Source organism: Pseudorca crassidens, chromosome 4 (assembly GCF_039906515.1).
Source record: "Pseudorca crassidens isolate mPseCra1 chromosome 4, mPseCra1.hap1, whole genome shotgun sequence".
NCBI lineage: Eukaryota > Metazoa > Chordata > Mammalia > Artiodactyla > Delphinidae > Pseudorca > Pseudorca crassidens.
In genome coordinates this window covers 63,466,538-63,484,637 of record NC_090299.1, presented here as the reverse complement: position 1 = coordinate 63,484,637, position 18,100 = coordinate 63,466,538, and the positions used below count along the sequence as shown (strand labels likewise).

Here is an 18,100-nt window from a genome sequence, read left to right as displayed (position 1 = left end):
AGAAGCAACCATGTCCCATGATCCAACCAAGAATCAATTGGTTTATGAACCAGATGTTGTATTCAGAGTTTCTCTGAAAAGATTGCTGTATCCCAGGTAAAAAACTAAATGATGACTGCTGTCGGCCTAGGTAGGATCAGGGTAAGTACCACTATAATCTTAAAAAGGTATAAAAAATACATTTAGTAAAAATGATGAAATAAATTCAGCCCATTGTGCTAACATAATAATTTAAGATAGTTAAGTGGCCTTGCAGCAAGTTTTGTAATAATTATATTTGATGCTTTGTGAATTATTTGTGTCTGAAGTGCACAGAAGAATCTAATCAGATTAAATTTGTAAATGAAATTTTAATTGTTTAAAGGAAACTTAAGTTTGCAAAATATTTAAGAAAATTTTGCAAACTTGATATTCAGAATTGTTAACTATCGTGATGTATTAGATTGATCATTAACAAAAAAACAAATAGTAGTAGGTATACCTTTCTATAGCCAAAGGGCTTTAGACATTAAATATTAATAGCAACAGTAAAACACCCTTAATTTTACCTTATTGATAATTACAATAACATCTACTGTTCCCTCAGTTCTTATTTTGGTGCCTGGCCACTGCATACAATTAACTATCACAACAATCCTGAGATGATGTGAGAAAATGGAAGTGGGGGAAGATAAGACAGTGGGAGGCAGAGCTGCCAATTCGAAACACCTGGGATTAATTATGCATTTTTCTCTGGGTCAGGATGTGGCCTCACTGATGCTCAATTTGGTTCAAGAAGCAGTACCTGATGTTTATAAACATCCTCTTGAATGGAAGCACACAGGGTGTGTAAAATCCTTCTGAAAAGTGATGTACCAAAGTGTTAAAGGACAGAGCAAGAAATGAAGGTTCTCATACCTAGCAAGACTTGATGTTGGTCAGACACTATTGCCTGTGGATGCATGTCTCGTGCGTCACTTTGGAGGGTCAAGAGAACCTGAGCTAAGGTGATGTTTGGTCCTGCTCTGTTATTCCTTGGCAAGTAAGCTGGAAAAGTATAGTCTAACCTTATGGTATGTGTGTGATCTCTTCCTGCCCACCTGCAGGCCACATGATGCCATGAAGCAGATTATTATTACTATACACTCTTTACATATATGAAGAAATTGAGGATTAAAGAGAGGTTAAGCAACTTATCCAAGGTCAAAATTGCAGTTTTAGTTGTAAATACCGATAGGTTTTTCTTTTCCATATGGCAAAATGGTTTCCATTTTAGCAGAGACCTGCAATTTATTCTGTCTGCCCAGGATTTTTCCCACTTGTGAACTTCCCCACCCTCACTCCACTCTTCACTGGGTAGGATTATCAACCCCATGGCCCTGCCTACCCTATTCAGAGACCTTCTGAAGAACTGAGTGGACACTAGTAATGTGATAGGGGCATGTTCTTTCCTCTGGCATAACTTGCTGTGAAGAATGGTATAAGCTGATACCTGCCAGTAGCCATCAAGAGTCTGACTTACATATATAGGATGGATAAACAACAAGGTCCTATTGTATAGCACAGGAAACTATATTCAGTATCTTGTAATAAACCATATTGGAAAAGAATATGAAGAAGAATATATATATGTTTAACTTAATCAGTTTGCTGTACAGCAGAAATTAACACATTATAAATCAACTACACTTCAATAAAATTTAAAAAAGAGAGAGAGTCTGACTTAGAAGAAGTCAATACAGAGAAAGGAAGAGCCGAGAGATGGAGACAGTCTTGATTGCATCATTAGAACCCCTAGATCCAGCCATGCCTGCAGCCAATCCCATCTCCAGATTTTCCCATATACGTTTTCTCTCTTCTTTGGACATTTTAGTCTGTTCCATTGAAAGCAACTTTTTAAGAAGTCATATTTTATAATCATAACAACTTTATTCTAATTAACTGAACAAAATTAATAGGATTATATATAACAATTAAAAAAGAAATGAACTTTTTCCTTTATAAGAAAATAACTCATCAATGCATCTTTATAATGAAAGTAGTATTTGTAGCATCAAATCTGCAAATAATGATACTTCTAAGTGAAGATTTAAAATATAAAAAAAACTATCCTTACCTCATGCCACTGTCTAACTGGCTGGTTTTGTTTGTGTTGGCATCCCACAGATAAATGCAACTGGATTTCTCAGCAATCACTGCTAGGATATCTCCATCCTTATCCCAATCCATAGCAACACAGTTACTTTTTAAAAAGAGAGCAAAACATCACTATGCATTTTTTTTAAGTAGGGAAAGAAATTTAAACACTCAACTATTTGTGATTTTTGTCTATAACAAGACCATTCAATCTATTTTTGAATACGTCATAAACTTTCTAAAGTGAGAAATATAACTCACCATTCAGTGCCTAGATAAAACTAACACCAATTATATCGTTGTTGAGGGAACAGAAACATTTTAAATATCATTTTCATATACTATATTAAATATAATTATACCTAATAAGTTAGCAGATTTTCTCAACACCTATAAAGAGCCTGGCCCTTTGGTAAAACAAACTCATCAAGCACCTCTGGAAAGGAATCACACCTGGAATCAAGAGAAAATTTGTATGATCAACTTTCGAAAGGTTATTTCAGATTTACAGAGGGAAAAAGTAGGTACTGATAAGAAGTGATGTTATATCTAGATAAACTGTGTATTGAACAGATCAAGGCTGGGTAGACGTAGGACTGCAAACAACAAGAAAGACTTGAATTCTGAAATAGTAAGAAAGTTTATTTTTATTTCATATCTTAATAGAATGAGTGATTCAATTAAGATAACAAAATAGTTATAAATAGGAAATGCTCTATTTAACATGTTTCTTACTGTTTAAAATTACTCCAAATGTCTATTATAATTTAAGAACTTCCTTGAAGATTAACCTTTCCTTCCTTCTCTGATGCTATATTTCATTTGGAGACCCTCTGTTTTTGGGTATTGGCTAAGCCATACTCAGCTTTACATTTAAGACAGCTGGGCATTACTTAAGTTATTTTATTCTTTGAACTGTTAAAATATGTTCTGGGGGACTTCCCTGGTGGTCCAGTGGTTAAGACTCCATGCTCCCAATGTAGGGGGCATGGGTTCGATCCCTGGTCAGGGAACTAAGATCCCACATGCCACACTGTGTGGCCAAAAATTAAAAAAATTAAAAATAAATAAAATATGTTTTGGGATCTCAATTTTCTATAATATTTTCAGGATTTTGAGAGTGTGGAAGAGGAAGGCTTTCAAATTGTTGATAAAATCATCTGCCAAGTAAAGACAATATATAATGGCATTTTATTTATGTGGAGATCTTTTGTCAGTCTAATTCAACTATGATGAATACAGCAAAAGAATTCATAAGTGGGCTTCCCTGGTGGCGCAGTGGTTGAGAGTCCGCCTGCCGATGCAGGGGACACGGATTCGTGCCCTGGTCCGGGAAGATCCCACATGCCGCGGAGCGGCTGGGCCCGTGAGCCATGGCTGGTGAGCCTGCGCATCCGGAGCCTGTGCTCCGCAACGGGAGAGGCCACAACAGTGAGAGGCCCGCGTACCACAAAAGCGACAACAACAACAAAAAAGAATTCATAAGTAAAAAAATAAGGCCATTGTGTAACCAAAATAGATGTCACAGAGATCTATCTGAGCTTTATGCAATAAAGCTCATACAATTTACTCAAAGAAGTTCTTTTACTAAGTGCTTCTTACTTTTAGACATAATTATAACTAGCTTGCCCTCTGTTTCCTAGAATAGAGAAACCAGAAGCAACAATTAAGAGAGCAGTGGGATACAGATGGCCAACAAACACATGAAAAGACGCTCAACGTCACTAATTATTAGAGAAATGCAAATCAAAACTACAATGAGGTATCACCTCACACCGGTTAGAATGGGCATCATCAGAAAATCTAAAAACAACAAATGCTGGAGAGGGTGTGGAGAAAAGGGAACCCTCCTACACTGTTGGTGGAAATGTAAACTGATACAGTCACTATGGAGAACAGTATGGAGGTTCCCTAAAAAACTAAAAATAGAACTACCATATGACCCAGCAATCCCACTCCTGGGCATATACCAGGAGAAAACCATAATTCAAAAGATACATGCACCCCAATGTTCACTGCAGCACTAGTTACAATAGCCAGGACATGGAAGCACCTAAATGTCCATCAACAGAGGAATGGATAAAGATGTGCTACATATATACAATGGAATATTACTCAGCTATAAAAAGGAATGAAATTGTGCCATTTGAAGAGAAGAGGGTGGACCTAAAGACTGTCATACAGAGTAAGTCAGAGAGAAACAAATATCATTTAATATCGCTTATATGTGGAATCTAGAAAAATGATACAGATGAACTTATTTGCAAAGCAGAAATAGAAACACAAGATGTAGAGAACAAACATATGGATACCAAGGGCAGCAGGGGTGGGATGAATTGGGAGGTTAGGATTGGCATATATATATACACTACTATGTATAAAATAGATAACTAATGAGACCCTACTGTATAGTACAGGGAACTCTACTCAATGCTCTGTGGTGACCTAAATGGGAAGGAAATCCAAAAAAGAGGGGCTATATGTATACGTACAGCTGATTCACTTTGCTGTACAGCAGAAACTAACAACATTGTAAAGCAACTATACTCCAATAAAAATTAATAATAATAAAAAAAAGAGAGCAATGGGAAATGCCAAAATGGTGGCATTAGGTGGATGGGAGAGAAGTAAAGCAACCTGATTTGCAAAGATGGTGGTGATAAAAGCAGAAAGCAGATGTGTATTTAAAAAGGCTGGCAGCATAAGACCATTTAGGTGAGGGACTCTACACATCATAATAACCACTAAGACTATCAGTAAAATAACTACTACAGGGAATGATAACACTGAATCATTAAAAATGCTTATGTTATGCTTACTGTAATCTAGAATGACTTCCTTAAAATAGATAAAATAAGGCCTTTGTCCTTTAAGAAGTATGCAGAAAGTAACTATTAGAGAGGAAATACTACAGCCATATGGGCTTATCTTATCTGCATATACACACACTAAAGCTTGTTTATAATTAAATAAGAATTATTTCACATGGACTCATTTATAATTCTGTCTTACAGCTTATCTGTGAATGTATGAGTGTTTATAAACGTTAAATTCTAATTCATATGCTATACATATACATATTTCATTAACTGTTTATGGTATAAAAAACCAAATCTCTTTGCAAATGGAGAAGGCAAAAGAGGAGATATAAGTTATAAAATTCTATTTGATTATAGTTTTAAGACAATGTTTTTTTATTTTTTAGGCCACAAAGCTTGAAAAAGTTTTTGATCTACCACTGTACTTACCCAGATAAGTTGATTTCACTTCTTTTTTGACCATGGCGATCAAAGATTTTCACAATATGATCAGCTCTAAAAGCAATCAGAACACAAAGATACGATTTAAGTGTTTCTTATTTCTCTAAAGAGTTTTTTTATACACCCAACTGATTTTATTTTCTCACGATAGTTTCATAATTTATATGTAAAAAGTTATTACCAGGGAAAAGGTTCTATGAATTGTGATGTTAATGGAAATATATTACTTTTCCCACCATTCAGTCATCACCCAAGAATTTCTACTGAACAGATAGTGTAGTTAGGTGGGCATACAACCATTTGGAGTCAGGACGATTTACCAACATTCACTGATTTCTTACCCTGTTACTGCAAGGTAGTTTCCTGATGTTTTCTGCCAGGTAAACTTTATTGGTGTGCCAAGCCAAGTCTTTTCTAGCAGTGAGAAAACACGCTAAAAAACACAATACAATTTCTGTATTTTCAAAACATACAATTAAGCATTGGTCAGAAAAGATGTCAAAACATGATAATGAAAACAGTAGGATTCAGGATGGTGAAGCCTTATGCTAGAGCTTACCCAAAAGAAGTCAACAATGTAACAAACAAAATGACCAATCAACCAACCAACCAAATAATCACAATCTGATCGGTAAAGTATGGACCTCAATACATATGGGAGCATTTACTATATAACATTTTTGCTTTTGAATGTTTTCGAATATTAATTTTATAAAAATGTATGGCTTTAGTGTTTTATAGCTATTAAAAATTTAAATAATTTAAACTTGAACTTAGCTAATTATTAATAGCATAGATTTGGGGAGATTAAATTTAACAAAATTGCTATTAAAAATATTAACTCTGATAGAAATACAAAATGTCTATATTTTCTTCAAAATTATTATTTTCCTTTCCCCATCAGTTACATTTACTTTATCATTCAGTGTTTAATTTGGCTATTGGGTGGACACTTTTTCAACTGAAAAATCATTCTTTTCACTTAGACAATAAAGAACTGTGTATCCAGTATGGAAGCCACAAACCACATGTGGACTTGGAATTTTATTGAGGACTTGAAATGTGGGCAGTCCAAATTTAGATGTGCTGTAAATATAAACTACACATGGGGTTTCAAAGACTATAAAGGAGAGAATGCAAACTATCTTCACTGATAACTTTCATACTGATTACATGTTGAAATGATAATATTTTGGATATACTGGGTAGAATAAAATATATTATGAAAAGTAATCTTACATGTTTCTTTAAAAACATTTTAATTTGGCTACTAAGATTGTTAAATTACATTGGCTCACATTATATTTATATCAAAACAGTGCTGATCTAGAACATCTAGGAACTTAAGAGTTTGGGATGAATAAATGTAGATTTTAACATTAGGTTAAATTACAGGTTAAACAATGATGCCTATATCTAGGCATGTGAAGTTTAGAGACTACTGCAGGTGGCTTGACAGTCTGAATAGCAACACAAAACTCTTCAAATGGTCAAAATTGAACAGCAATCACAGGCATTTACTATGTTAAAGATTAAATCCACCTGTACTGAAAACAGGTGCGCTAAAATCACAGGTGCATCCAAGTTTCGTGAAGCATGAAGACACCCTTAAAGAAAAAAAGAGTATAAAAGCATCTTACTTTTGCAATTTTATGACCACATTGCCCTGGAACCCCTGCATGGAAGTGAGGGGTCCCTAAACTTGAATTTTACCAGCTTCATGGTAGACCTCCTCTGGCTGTGACCTTATAAACTATTTTTCTTCAAAGGAGGTTTATAGACACTCCATACACATACAATGGACCAGAAAAGGTGCTAGCTTCACAACCAGAATACCAACGTTTATATTTGGCTTTTTATTTATTAGCTGTAGGGCTTAAAGCAGGTCGATTAAATTGCCTCAAACACAGAATTCTCAACTGTAAACCAGGAATAATAATATCTCCTTACTTCTGGTACTTCATAAGTCGTGAAGAGCTTTAGAAATGAGTTAAGATTACCAGTCTGTCAACTGCAATCTCCACATTAATAGCCACCAGAACTTATAAAAATTAAGCTTTCCATTTCTTTGCCGGATCAGGGCCGGGGTGTGTGTGTGTAAGGGGATATTGCTCGGTAAAGCGAAGGGTGAATGATCTGTAGCCAGTGACCCGGGAATGGGGTTCACGAGAAGCCCAAGCCTAGAAACCGTGCGTGCAGAGGATGACGCTCTAGAGCTTGAGACCTGCGTGTGCAGATTTCCCCGTGAATAATGTACATCGCCACCAGGTGATCTGTAAATTGCACCAGTCACAGGCAATACAATTTGGGATTATTTTTTCGCAGGCTTTTCACTCGTTTTAAGGCGCTGAGCAGTCGCGCGGCTTGCCAGGTGTTTAGCTGCAATAAATGAGGCAGCTCCTGACACCCGAACGAGTCAACTTCACCGCGACCCTCCAAGCGCTTTCACACAACTCGTTCTTTCTACCGTGCGAAGTTTGGGTTCTCTTCAGATCCAGTCTGCTCATTTCCAGCCGTGGCGGGGTTCCCTCTTCCCCCAAAGCACGAACCCCAGCCGCGGTCCCAGAAATGAGAGGCCTCCCTCCCCGCCTTCTCTTCAATTTTCCTTCCTATTCCCTTGTTCCTTCAACTTCGCCCCTGCGCTCCCTTCCCCACTTCTCACGCACTCGGGAGGACGAAAGGAGATCACAAGCTCCTATCCTCAAAGCGACTCTTGGCGGGCTTCTTCCCGCTCCCCCGGGGTTCGTAAGTTATTTACCTTCATCTCAAAGCTCGAGCAGCCGCGCGATCTGGCAAGTGCGCAGGCGCACGCAGTCTCCTTCAAGAAGGCTACCGCGTTCCCGTCTCCCAGGAGACCGCGCGAGCAATGGCCAATCAGCGAGCGCCAGCTGAAAACAGTGCCTAGCGGCGACCTCCGCGAAGAAGAGCGGGAGGTGTGGACTGAGATCACGTGAAGCCCGAGAAGCAAGGCCCAGAGAAGTTGAACCTCGCGAGGGTTTGCAGCGCCCTTGCTTTCTGGCTGGGCCCTGATTGGATGCGACCCAGGGGAGGCTGACTCTATGAGACGTTGGAAAGCGCCTGCGTAAATTTCGGCCCCGGCTGCTAAGAAGTCAATAGTAGCCAGAGGAGGGCGCTGAGAATTTCAAGAAAAGAAAGGAACTGAGTGTGGATAAAAGGAGGGGGGAGTTGGTTCATGGGGCAATACTCTTAAGCAATCCACGCAAAGAGATCACTCTGAAGCTATTCAAGGGATGTTAAAATTGAAGACTGATTTCTGCTGGGGATATATTTGTATCTTCAGATGTTTAAATTTGGGTGCAAGACCTGCACATTTAAACGGAGATTTTTTTTTTTTTTTTTTTTTTTGCGGTACGCGGGCCTCTCACTGTTGTGGCCTCTCCCGTTGCAGAGCACAGGCTCCGGACGCGCAGGCTCAGCGGCCATGGCTCACGGGCCCAGCCGCTCCGCGGCATGTGGGATCCTCCCGGACCAGGGCACGAACCCATGTCCCCTGTATTGGCAGGCGGACTCTCAACCACTGCGCCACCAGGGAAGCCCCGGGAGATGTTTTTAATAGGTGACTGAGTGAAGGAGAAAAAGGTTAGAGAAGTAGAAATTCAGAAATTGTCCTTGTAGTATTTAAAACAGAGTGAATGGGACTTTTTTAGATTTCGGGAATGTGAGACAAAATTTTACCTTTACCTTTGGGGCCTGAGAATTAAACTGACATAAGACCAATTAACAGGGGAAAAGCATACAAATTTCTATGTATTATGTTTACCTGATATGAGAGAATGAGTTAAAAAGAAAACAAAAATCCCACATCAACATATTAATTTGGGGGGGCATATTTCCCTCTATTTTTTGCCCCTATGTATACCAATTTTACTATGTATTTATAATTATGGTATTTATGTGTGTATTTAACACATTTATTTAGGTCAAATAATATAACACATTTATTAGGGTGCTTAGTACTGAGCAGTAGAAAAGCATACAATCCTAATAATTTTAGTTTCCCCATACCAAGAAAATCAACTTTTTCCACTCCTTCCACTGCTTCTGAGGCTGAATCATTTACAAAAATTGGTTCTCTAACTTTACTGTGTATCTGGTAGGTTTAGTGGGTGTCAGACTCACCTAGAGGGCCTGTTGAAACACAGATTGCTTGGTTCCACCTGGAGTCTCTGATTTAGTCCTTCTGGGGTTGATGTGGAGGATTTGCATTTCTAACACATTTTCAGGTGATGCTGATTATGCCCATCTATGGATTACACTTTGAGGCCACTGTTCTCTAAATATTTGTTTCCTAAAGCCTCTCCACTTTTTTGTCCTACGTGTTATACTAAAAACAGTCTGTATTCCTTTTTATGTTGATTAAATTTACAAAGCAACAAATCTTTTCCAAGTATATGCCTCTGAAAGTCACTTTTCAATTTATTATTTTTAAGCGCAAGGAGCATTTGGTATTATTTTAGATAAAACAGGGATCCTAATTATTGCCTAGTTTTTTGTTTTTTATTACTCTGTTTTTCTCATTAGGCTAACAGAATAGGCAGGATTTCAACAGGTGGATAAAAGAGAAAGGATACTTAGAGGTAATGAGGTACAAGGTGGAAGATGCAGACAAACTGATTTGAACCCAGTAACAACCAGTTAGTAACAGATTATGTACTTAACTTTCTCAGCTTCACTTTTTTTTTAATTGAAACATATATTTGACATATAGCGTGGTATAGATTTAAGGTGTACAACATGTTAATTTGACGCATTTATATACTGTAATATGATTGCCATTGTAGCAATAATTATCAGCTTCACTTTTCTTTCTTTTTTTTCTTTTTTTCTGGCTGCACCTTGGCTTGCAGAATCCTAGTTCCCCAACCAGGGATTGAACCTGGGTCATGGCAGTGAAAGTGCCAAGTCCTAACCACTGGACTGCCAGGGAACTCCACCTAAGCTTCACTTTTATTATCTATAATGGAACTTGAAAATTGATAAAAAATATTTTTAGTTGTGGTATTCTTCTGGAAGTTTTTGTAACCTTGGAAATATGTGTATCCTTACCTAAATACAAAATTTTATGTAAAATATTTGGGAAAGAAGAGAAATACAGCTTCCCATTCTAAAATTTAAGAACCAGGAACATGATTAAACCTGTACATCTGGGAAAGGATCTGGTGTCCATTTGTGGGGAGAGATTCACTGAAGAGTTAGCCAATCTGTTATACAATCTATGGGAAGGGGTAATTCTAGAGTGCACAGAGCTATTTTTTAAAATGAACTATACAACTTAAAATTGATTCCTTATTTAAGTATAAATAAATATGTTATTATAGTAATCTTCAGGAACCTCTAATTTATCTGGAAAAGTATGGCATTATGAGAAAGTATTTGCCAGAATCTGGGTAAAAATGGTATGAAGCTTCTCAAACGGATATTGAGAAAAATGAATAACATAACTTGTTATAATATCAGAAAAACGTTTTTCCAAAGAGAGAAAGAGGAGAGCTTCCAAGGTGAAGAGAAAGCGGGATAGCATGGGATTGGGGATGGAAAATAATGACACTTAACACTAAGTACAGATAAAGAAACTAGGAAATTTAGGTGGAATTCAGATTTTAAAGATAAATAGATATAAATTCAGAAAGTTTTTATTGCATACTACACTTCCAGGAAATGCCAATATTGTTTGATCATCTTATAATTTGCCTCCAGTTTATCATTTACACTTCCAAACTTTAAAATGATAGCCATTTGAGGAAATAATTTCCTACCAACAGTATATAGAGGGCTTCCCTGGTGGCACAGTGGTTGAGAATCTGCCTGCCAATGCAGGGGACAGGAGTTCGAGCCCTGGTCTGGGAAGATCCCACATGCCGTGAAGCAACTAGGCCCGTGAACCACAACTACTGAGCCTGCGCATCTGAAGCTTGTGCTCCGCAACAAGAGAGGCCGCAACAGTGAGAGGCCCATGCACCACGATGAAGAGTGTCCCCCGCTCGCCGCAACTAGAGAAAGCCCTCGCACAGAAACAAAGACCCAACACAGCCAAAAATAAATAAATAAATAAAACAAAAATTATATAGAAAGGAAGTCTAATAAGCCTAACAATAACTAGAGAAAGACAGTGTATTCAAAAATAATATCTGGGGCTTCCCTGGTGGCACAGTGGTTAAGAATCCACCTGCCAACGCAGGGGACACAGGTTTGAGCCCTGGTGCAGGAAGATCCCACATGCCACGGAGCAACAAAGCCTGTGCGCCACAACTACTGAGCCTGCGCTCTGGAGCCTGCGAGCCACAAGTACTGAAGCTCACACGCCTAGAGCCTGTGCTCTGCAACAAGAGAAGTCACTGCAATGAGAAGCCCACACACCACAACAGAGTAGCCCCTGCTCGCTGCAACTACAGAAAATCCGTGCACAGCAACAAAGACCCAACAGCAGCCAAAAATTAATAAATAAATAATAAATAAATTTATTTATTTAAAAAATATATATATATAATTGAATATTCAAAATTAAGCCAATTATTTTTGTCTAGTTCTGTGCCAAGCATGATTCTAGATGCAGATACATGGCTATGAATCAAATAGCCAAGGAAATTAAGAAATTAAAATTAGTTCTGGGAGATGGAGTCAAGATAGCTGTGTAGGAAGACATGGAGTTATCATCTCCCCACAACTAGGGCACCTGCCGGCCACTGGTGGGGGACTCTGCTGCCCATGGAGACGGGAGGAACCCCAAAGTGAACCAGTGTGGTGTAGGGAGACTGAGGGGGTAGGAGAAGTGGAGCCCAGGGGGGATAGGTGCCCCTGAGACCGGGGAGATCAGGAGAGGCAGGTGGGAGGGACTCTCCGGGAAGAGGGGGAGAGGAGTAGAGGGTGATCGCCTGGCCCACCAGGCCAGGGAGCCTGCTGAGCTACCAAGCCAGTACTGCCCCCTCCAAAGCCCCATACAGGCCGTGTGGGTCCTGGGGGCAACAGGAGGGAGGCTAGGAAGATGAGGAGAGGCAGGCGGGAGGAGCCCTCCAGGAGGAGCGGGAGAGGAGCAGAGGGCGCTGGCCTTGTCCACTCATCCTGGGAAGCCTGCTGGGCTCCCAGGTGAGGTCCCCTGCCCTCTGAGACCAGGGGAAGGGCACAACTGGGCCCCTTCTGTTCCTTGAGCCTAAGCCACACCCCCCACATCCCCCAGGGCCTTTTCCAGCCCTGTGGGTCCTAAGCATTGGCCCTGCCCTCCACCCAAACCTCGCCCTTGCTTAGGACCCACCCTCCACAGCCAAGGTCTTCCCCCCTCCCTTTTTTTTTCTTTTCCCTCCTCCTCTTTTTTACTATTGTGGTACTCATGTACCTTCTGGTTGTTGATTCATCTCTATTTTAATCTTTATACGCTTCCTAACATATCTGTTAGTTTCCTAGAGTAATTTTATTTTTTACTTTGTTATTTTTTTTTTTTGCCACTCCAGGCAGCTTGCAGGATCTTGGTTCACGAGCCTGGGGTTGGGCCAAAGCTCCTGCGGTGGGAGCTCCAAGTCCGAACCACTGGACTAACAGAGAACCTCAGATCCCAGGGAATATTCATCAGAGTGAGGTCTCACAGAGGTCCTGATCTCAGTACCAAGACCCAGCTCTACCCAATAGACTACAAACTCCAGTGTTGGAAGCCTCAGGCCAAACAACCAGTAAAACAGGAACACAATCCCACTCATAAAAAAAAAAAAGAGAGACAGCAAAAAAATACATCACAGATGAAGGAGCAAGGTAAAAACCTACAAGACCAAATAAATGAAGAAGAAATAGGCAATCTACCTGTAAAAGAATTCAGAGTATGATAGTAAAGTTGATCCAGAACCTCGGAAATAGAATGGAGGCATGGACTGAGAAAATATAAGAAATGTTAACAAAGATCTAGAAGGACTAAAGAACAAACAGAGATGAATAACACAATAATTGAAATGAAAAATACACTAGAAGGAATCAGTAACAGAATAATTGAGGCAGAAGAATGAATAAGTGAGCTGGAAGACAAAATAGTGGAAATATTTGCTGAGAAGCAGAATAAAGAAAAAAGAATGAAAAGAAGACAATCTCAGAGACCTCTGGGACAACCCTAAATGCACCAACATTCAAATTATAGGGGTCCCAGAAGCAGAGAAAAAGAAAGGGTCTGAGAAAATATTTGAAGAGATTATAGTTGAAAACTTCCCTAACATGGGAAAGGAAATAGTCACCCAAGTCCAGGAAGCACAGAGAGTCCCATATAGGATAAAACCTAGGAAAAACACACCAAGACACATATTAATCAAACTAACAAAAAATAAATTCAAGGAAAAAATATTAAAAACAGCAAGGGAAAAACAAAATATAACATACAAAGGAATCCCCATAAGGTTATCAGCTGATTTTTCAGCAGAAACTGCAGGCCAGAAGGGAGTGGCAGGTTATACTTAAAGTGGTGGAAGAGAAAAACCTTCAACCAAGATTACTCTACCCAGCAAGGATCTCATTTAGATTCAATGGAGAAGTCAAAAGCTTTTCAGACAAGCAAAAGCTAAGAGAATTCAGCACCACCAAACCAGCTTTACAACAAATGCTAAAGAAACTTCTCTAAGTGGGAAACACAAGAGAAGAAGGCCCACAAAAACAAACCCAAAACAATTAAGAAAATGGTAATAGGAACATACATATTGATAATAACCTTGAATGTAAATGGATTAAATGCCCCAACCAAAAGACACAGACTGGCTGAATGGATACAAAAAACAAGACCCATATATATGCTGTCTACAAGAGACCCGCTTCAGACCTAGGGACACATACAGACTGAAAGTGAAGGGATGGAAAAATATATTCCATGCAAATGGAAATCAAAAGAAAGCTGGAGTAGCAATACTCATATCAGATAAAATAGATTTTAAAATAAAGACTGTTATAAGAGATAAGGAGGGACACTACATAATGATCAAAGGACCCAAGAAGAAGATATAACAATTGTAAATATTTATGCACCCAACATAAGAGCACCTCAATACATAAGGCAAATGCTAACAACAATGAAAGGGGAAATCGACAGTAACACAATAATAGTAGGGGACTTTAACACCCCACTTTCACCAATGGACAGAGCATCAAAAAAATATAAACAGGAAAATACAAACAGACCTATCACAAATAATGAAATTGAAAGTGTAATTAAAAATCTTCCAACAAACAAGAGTCCAGGACCAGATGGCTTCACAGGCGAATTCTATCAAACATTTAGAGAATAGCTAACACCCATTCTTCTCGAACTCTTCCAAAAAATTGCAGAGGGAGAAACACTCCCAAATTCATTCTATGAAGCCACCATCACCCTGATACCAAAACCAGAAAAAGATATCACAAAAAAAAGAAAATTATAGACCAATATCACTGATGAACATAGATGCAAAAATCTTGAACAAAATACTAGCAAACAGAATCCAACAGCACATTAAAAGGATCATACACTATGATCAAGTGGGATTTATCCCAGGGATGCAAGGATTCTTCAATATACGCAAATCAATCAATGTGATACACCACATTAACAAATTAAGGAATAAAAACCATATGATCATCTCAATAGATGCAGAAAAAGCTTTTGACAAAATTCAACACCCATTTATGATAAAAACTCTCCAAAAAATGGGCATAGAGGGAAACTACCTCAACATAATAAAGGCCATATATGACGAACCCACAGCAAGCATCATACTCAATGGTGAAAAACTGAAAGCATTTCCACTAAGATCAGGAAAAAGACAAGGATGTCCACTCTCGCCACTCTTATTCAACATAGTTTTGGAAGTCCTAGTCATGGCAATCAAAGAAGAAAAAGAAATAAAAGGAATACAAATTGGACAAGAAGAAGTAAAACTGTCACTGTTTGCCAATGACATGATAGTATAAATAGAAAATCCTAAAGATGCCACCAGAAAACTACTAGAACTAATCAGTGAATTTGATAAGGTTGCAGGATACAAAATTAACGCACAGAAATCTCTGGCATTCCTATACACCAACAATGAAAAACAGAAAGAGAAATTAAGGAAATACTCCCATTTACCATTGCAACAAAAAGAATAAAATACCTAGGAATAAACCTGCCTAAGGAGGCGAAAGACTTGTACTCAGAAAACTATAAAACACTGATGAAAGAAATCAAAGATGACACAGATGGAGAAATATACCATGTTATTGGATTGGAAGAATCAATATTGTGAAAATGACTATACTACCCAAAGCAATCTACAGATTCAGTGCAATCCCTATCAAACTACCAATGGCATTCTTCACAGAATTAGAACAAAAAATTTTACAATTCGTATGGAAACACAAAAGACCCCGAGTAACCAAAGCAACCTTGAGAAAGAAAAACGGAACTGGATGAATCAGGCTCCCCGACTTCAAACTATTCCACAAAGCTACAGTAATCAAGAAGTATAATACTGGCACAAAAACAGAAATATAGATCAATGGTACAGGATAGAATGCCCAGAGATAAACCCATGCACATATGGGCACCTAATTTATGACAAAGGAGGCAAGAACATACAATGGAGAAAAGGCAGCCTCTTCAATAAGTGGTGCTGGGAAAACTGGACAGATACATGTAAAAGAATGAAATTAGAACACTACCTAATCCCATACACAAAAAATAAACTCCAAATGGATTAAAGACTTAAAGGTAAGATCAGACACTATAAAACTCCTGGAGGAAAACATAGGAAAAACACTCTTTGACATAAACCACAGCAAGATCTTTTATGACCCACCTCCTAGAGTAACAGAAATAAAAACAAAAATAAACAAATGGGACTTCATTAAACTTAAAAGCTTTTGCACAGCAAAGGAAACCATAAACAAGACAAAAAAAACAACCCTCAGAATGGGAGAAAATATTTGCAAATTAAACATTAGACAAAGGATTAATCTCCAAAATATACATACAGCTCATGGAGCTCAATATCAAAAAAACAAACAATCCAGTTAAAAAATGGGCAGAAGACCCAAATAGACATTTCACCAAGGAAGACATACAGATGGCCAAGAGGCATATGAAAAGATGCTCAACATCACTAATTATTAGAGAAATGCAAATCAAAACTACAATGAGGTATCACCTCATGCTGGTCAGAATGGACATTATCAAAAAATCTAGAAACAATAAATGCTGTAAAGAGTGTGGTGCAAAGGGAATTCCCCTCCTGCACTGTTGGTAGGAATGTAAATTGATACAACCACTATGGAAGACAGTATGGAGGTTCCTTAAAAAACTAAAAATAGAACTACCATATGACCTGGCTATCCTACTACTGGGCATATACCCTGAGAAAACCATAATTCAAAAAGAGACATGTACCACAATGTTCATTGCAGCACTATTTACAATAGCCAGGACATGGAACCAACCTAAATGTCCATCGACAGATGAATGGATAAAGAAGATGTGGCACATTTATACAATGGAATATTACTCAGCCATAAAAAGAAACGAAATTGAGCTATTTGTCATGAGGTGGATAGACCTAGAGTCTGTCATCCAGAGTGAAGTAAGTCAGAAAGAGAAAGACAAATACCGTATGCTAACACATATATATGGAATTTAAGAAAAAAAAATGTCATGAAGAATCTAGGGGTAAGACAGGAATAAAGACACAGACCTACTAGAGAATGGACTTGAGGATATGGGGAGGGGGAAGGGTAAGCTGTGACAAAGTGAGAGAGTGGCATGGACATATATACACTACCAAACGTAAAATAGATAGCTAGTGGGAAGCAGCCGCATAGCACAGGGAGATCAGCTCGGTGCTTTGTGACCACGTAGAGGGGTGGGATAGGGAGGGTGGGAGGGAGGGAGACGCAAGAGGGAAGAGATAAGGGAACATATGTATATGTATAACTGATTCACTTTGTTATAAAGCAGAAACTAACACACCGTTGTAAAGCAATTATACTCCAATAAAGATATTAAAAAAAAAAATTGAGTTATTTGTAGTGAGGTGGGTGGACCTAGAGTCTGTCATCCAGAGTGAAGTAAGTCAGAAAGAGAAAGACAAATACTGTATGCTAACGCATATATGTGGAATCTAAAAAAAAAAAAAAAAATGGTACTGATGAACCTAGTTGCAGGGCAGGATTAAAGAGGTAGACATAGAAAATGGACTTGAGGACATGGGGTAGGGGGGCGAAGCTGGGGCGAAGTGAGAGTAGCATCAACACTACATCATACACTACAGAATGTAAAATCGTTTGCTTGCGGGAAGCAGCAGCATAACACAGGGAGATCGGCTCAGTGCTTTGCGATGACCTAGAGGGGTGGGATAGGGAGGATGGAAGGGAGGCTCAGAGAGAGGGGCTATGGGATGTGTAAGCATATGGCTGATTCACTTTGTTGTGCAACAGAAACTAAACCAGTATTGTGAAGCAATTATACTCCAATGCAGAGCTATAAAAAAAAAAAAACCAAACCAAACAAACAAAAAATTAGTTCTGGGTCCATGACAATTTAATGATTCCTATTCTCTAGGGGAAATGTTTTGTATTACTCTCCGGAGTTCATATTGTAGTTCTTAATCCTGACTGCCATTAGAATGACTTGGGGGTCACCCGGGGTGGCTCAGGCTCAACCCAGATTTATTGAAACAGAATTTCTAGAGATGAAGCCTATCTTTTATTTCTTTCCTGCTCTGTCTCTGTCTCTC

At 38.6% G+C, this 18,100-nt stretch overlaps 1 protein-coding gene across 4 annotated transcripts in view; it reads right to left on the bottom strand.

Moving 5' to 3' along the window:
* Positions 1-8,287, bottom strand: part of WDR19 (WD repeat domain 19) — an 83,883-nt gene extending 75,596 nt beyond the window's left edge. For 3 of the 4 annotated variants that reach the window (XR_010942958.1, XM_067735758.1, XM_067735761.1), the window contains exons 1-4: positions 8,134-8,287; positions 5,717-5,808; positions 5,364-5,429; positions 2,096-2,221 (exon numbers count right to left, since the gene is read on the bottom strand). Coding sequence is in view for 2 of the 4 variants with exons in the window: in XM_067735758.1 (XP_067591859.1) it covers positions 2,096-2,221; positions 5,364-5,429; positions 5,717-5,808; positions 8,134-8,139 (290 nt within the window). In the remaining 2 variants the exon portion in view is untranslated. Of the gene's footprint in view, positions 1-2,095; positions 2,223-5,363; positions 5,430-5,716; positions 5,809-8,133 lie in introns of those variants that run through there. The other variant, XM_067735759.1, reaches the window with a different exon arrangement.
* Between the last annotated feature and the right edge of the window lie 9,813 nt (positions 8,288-18,100).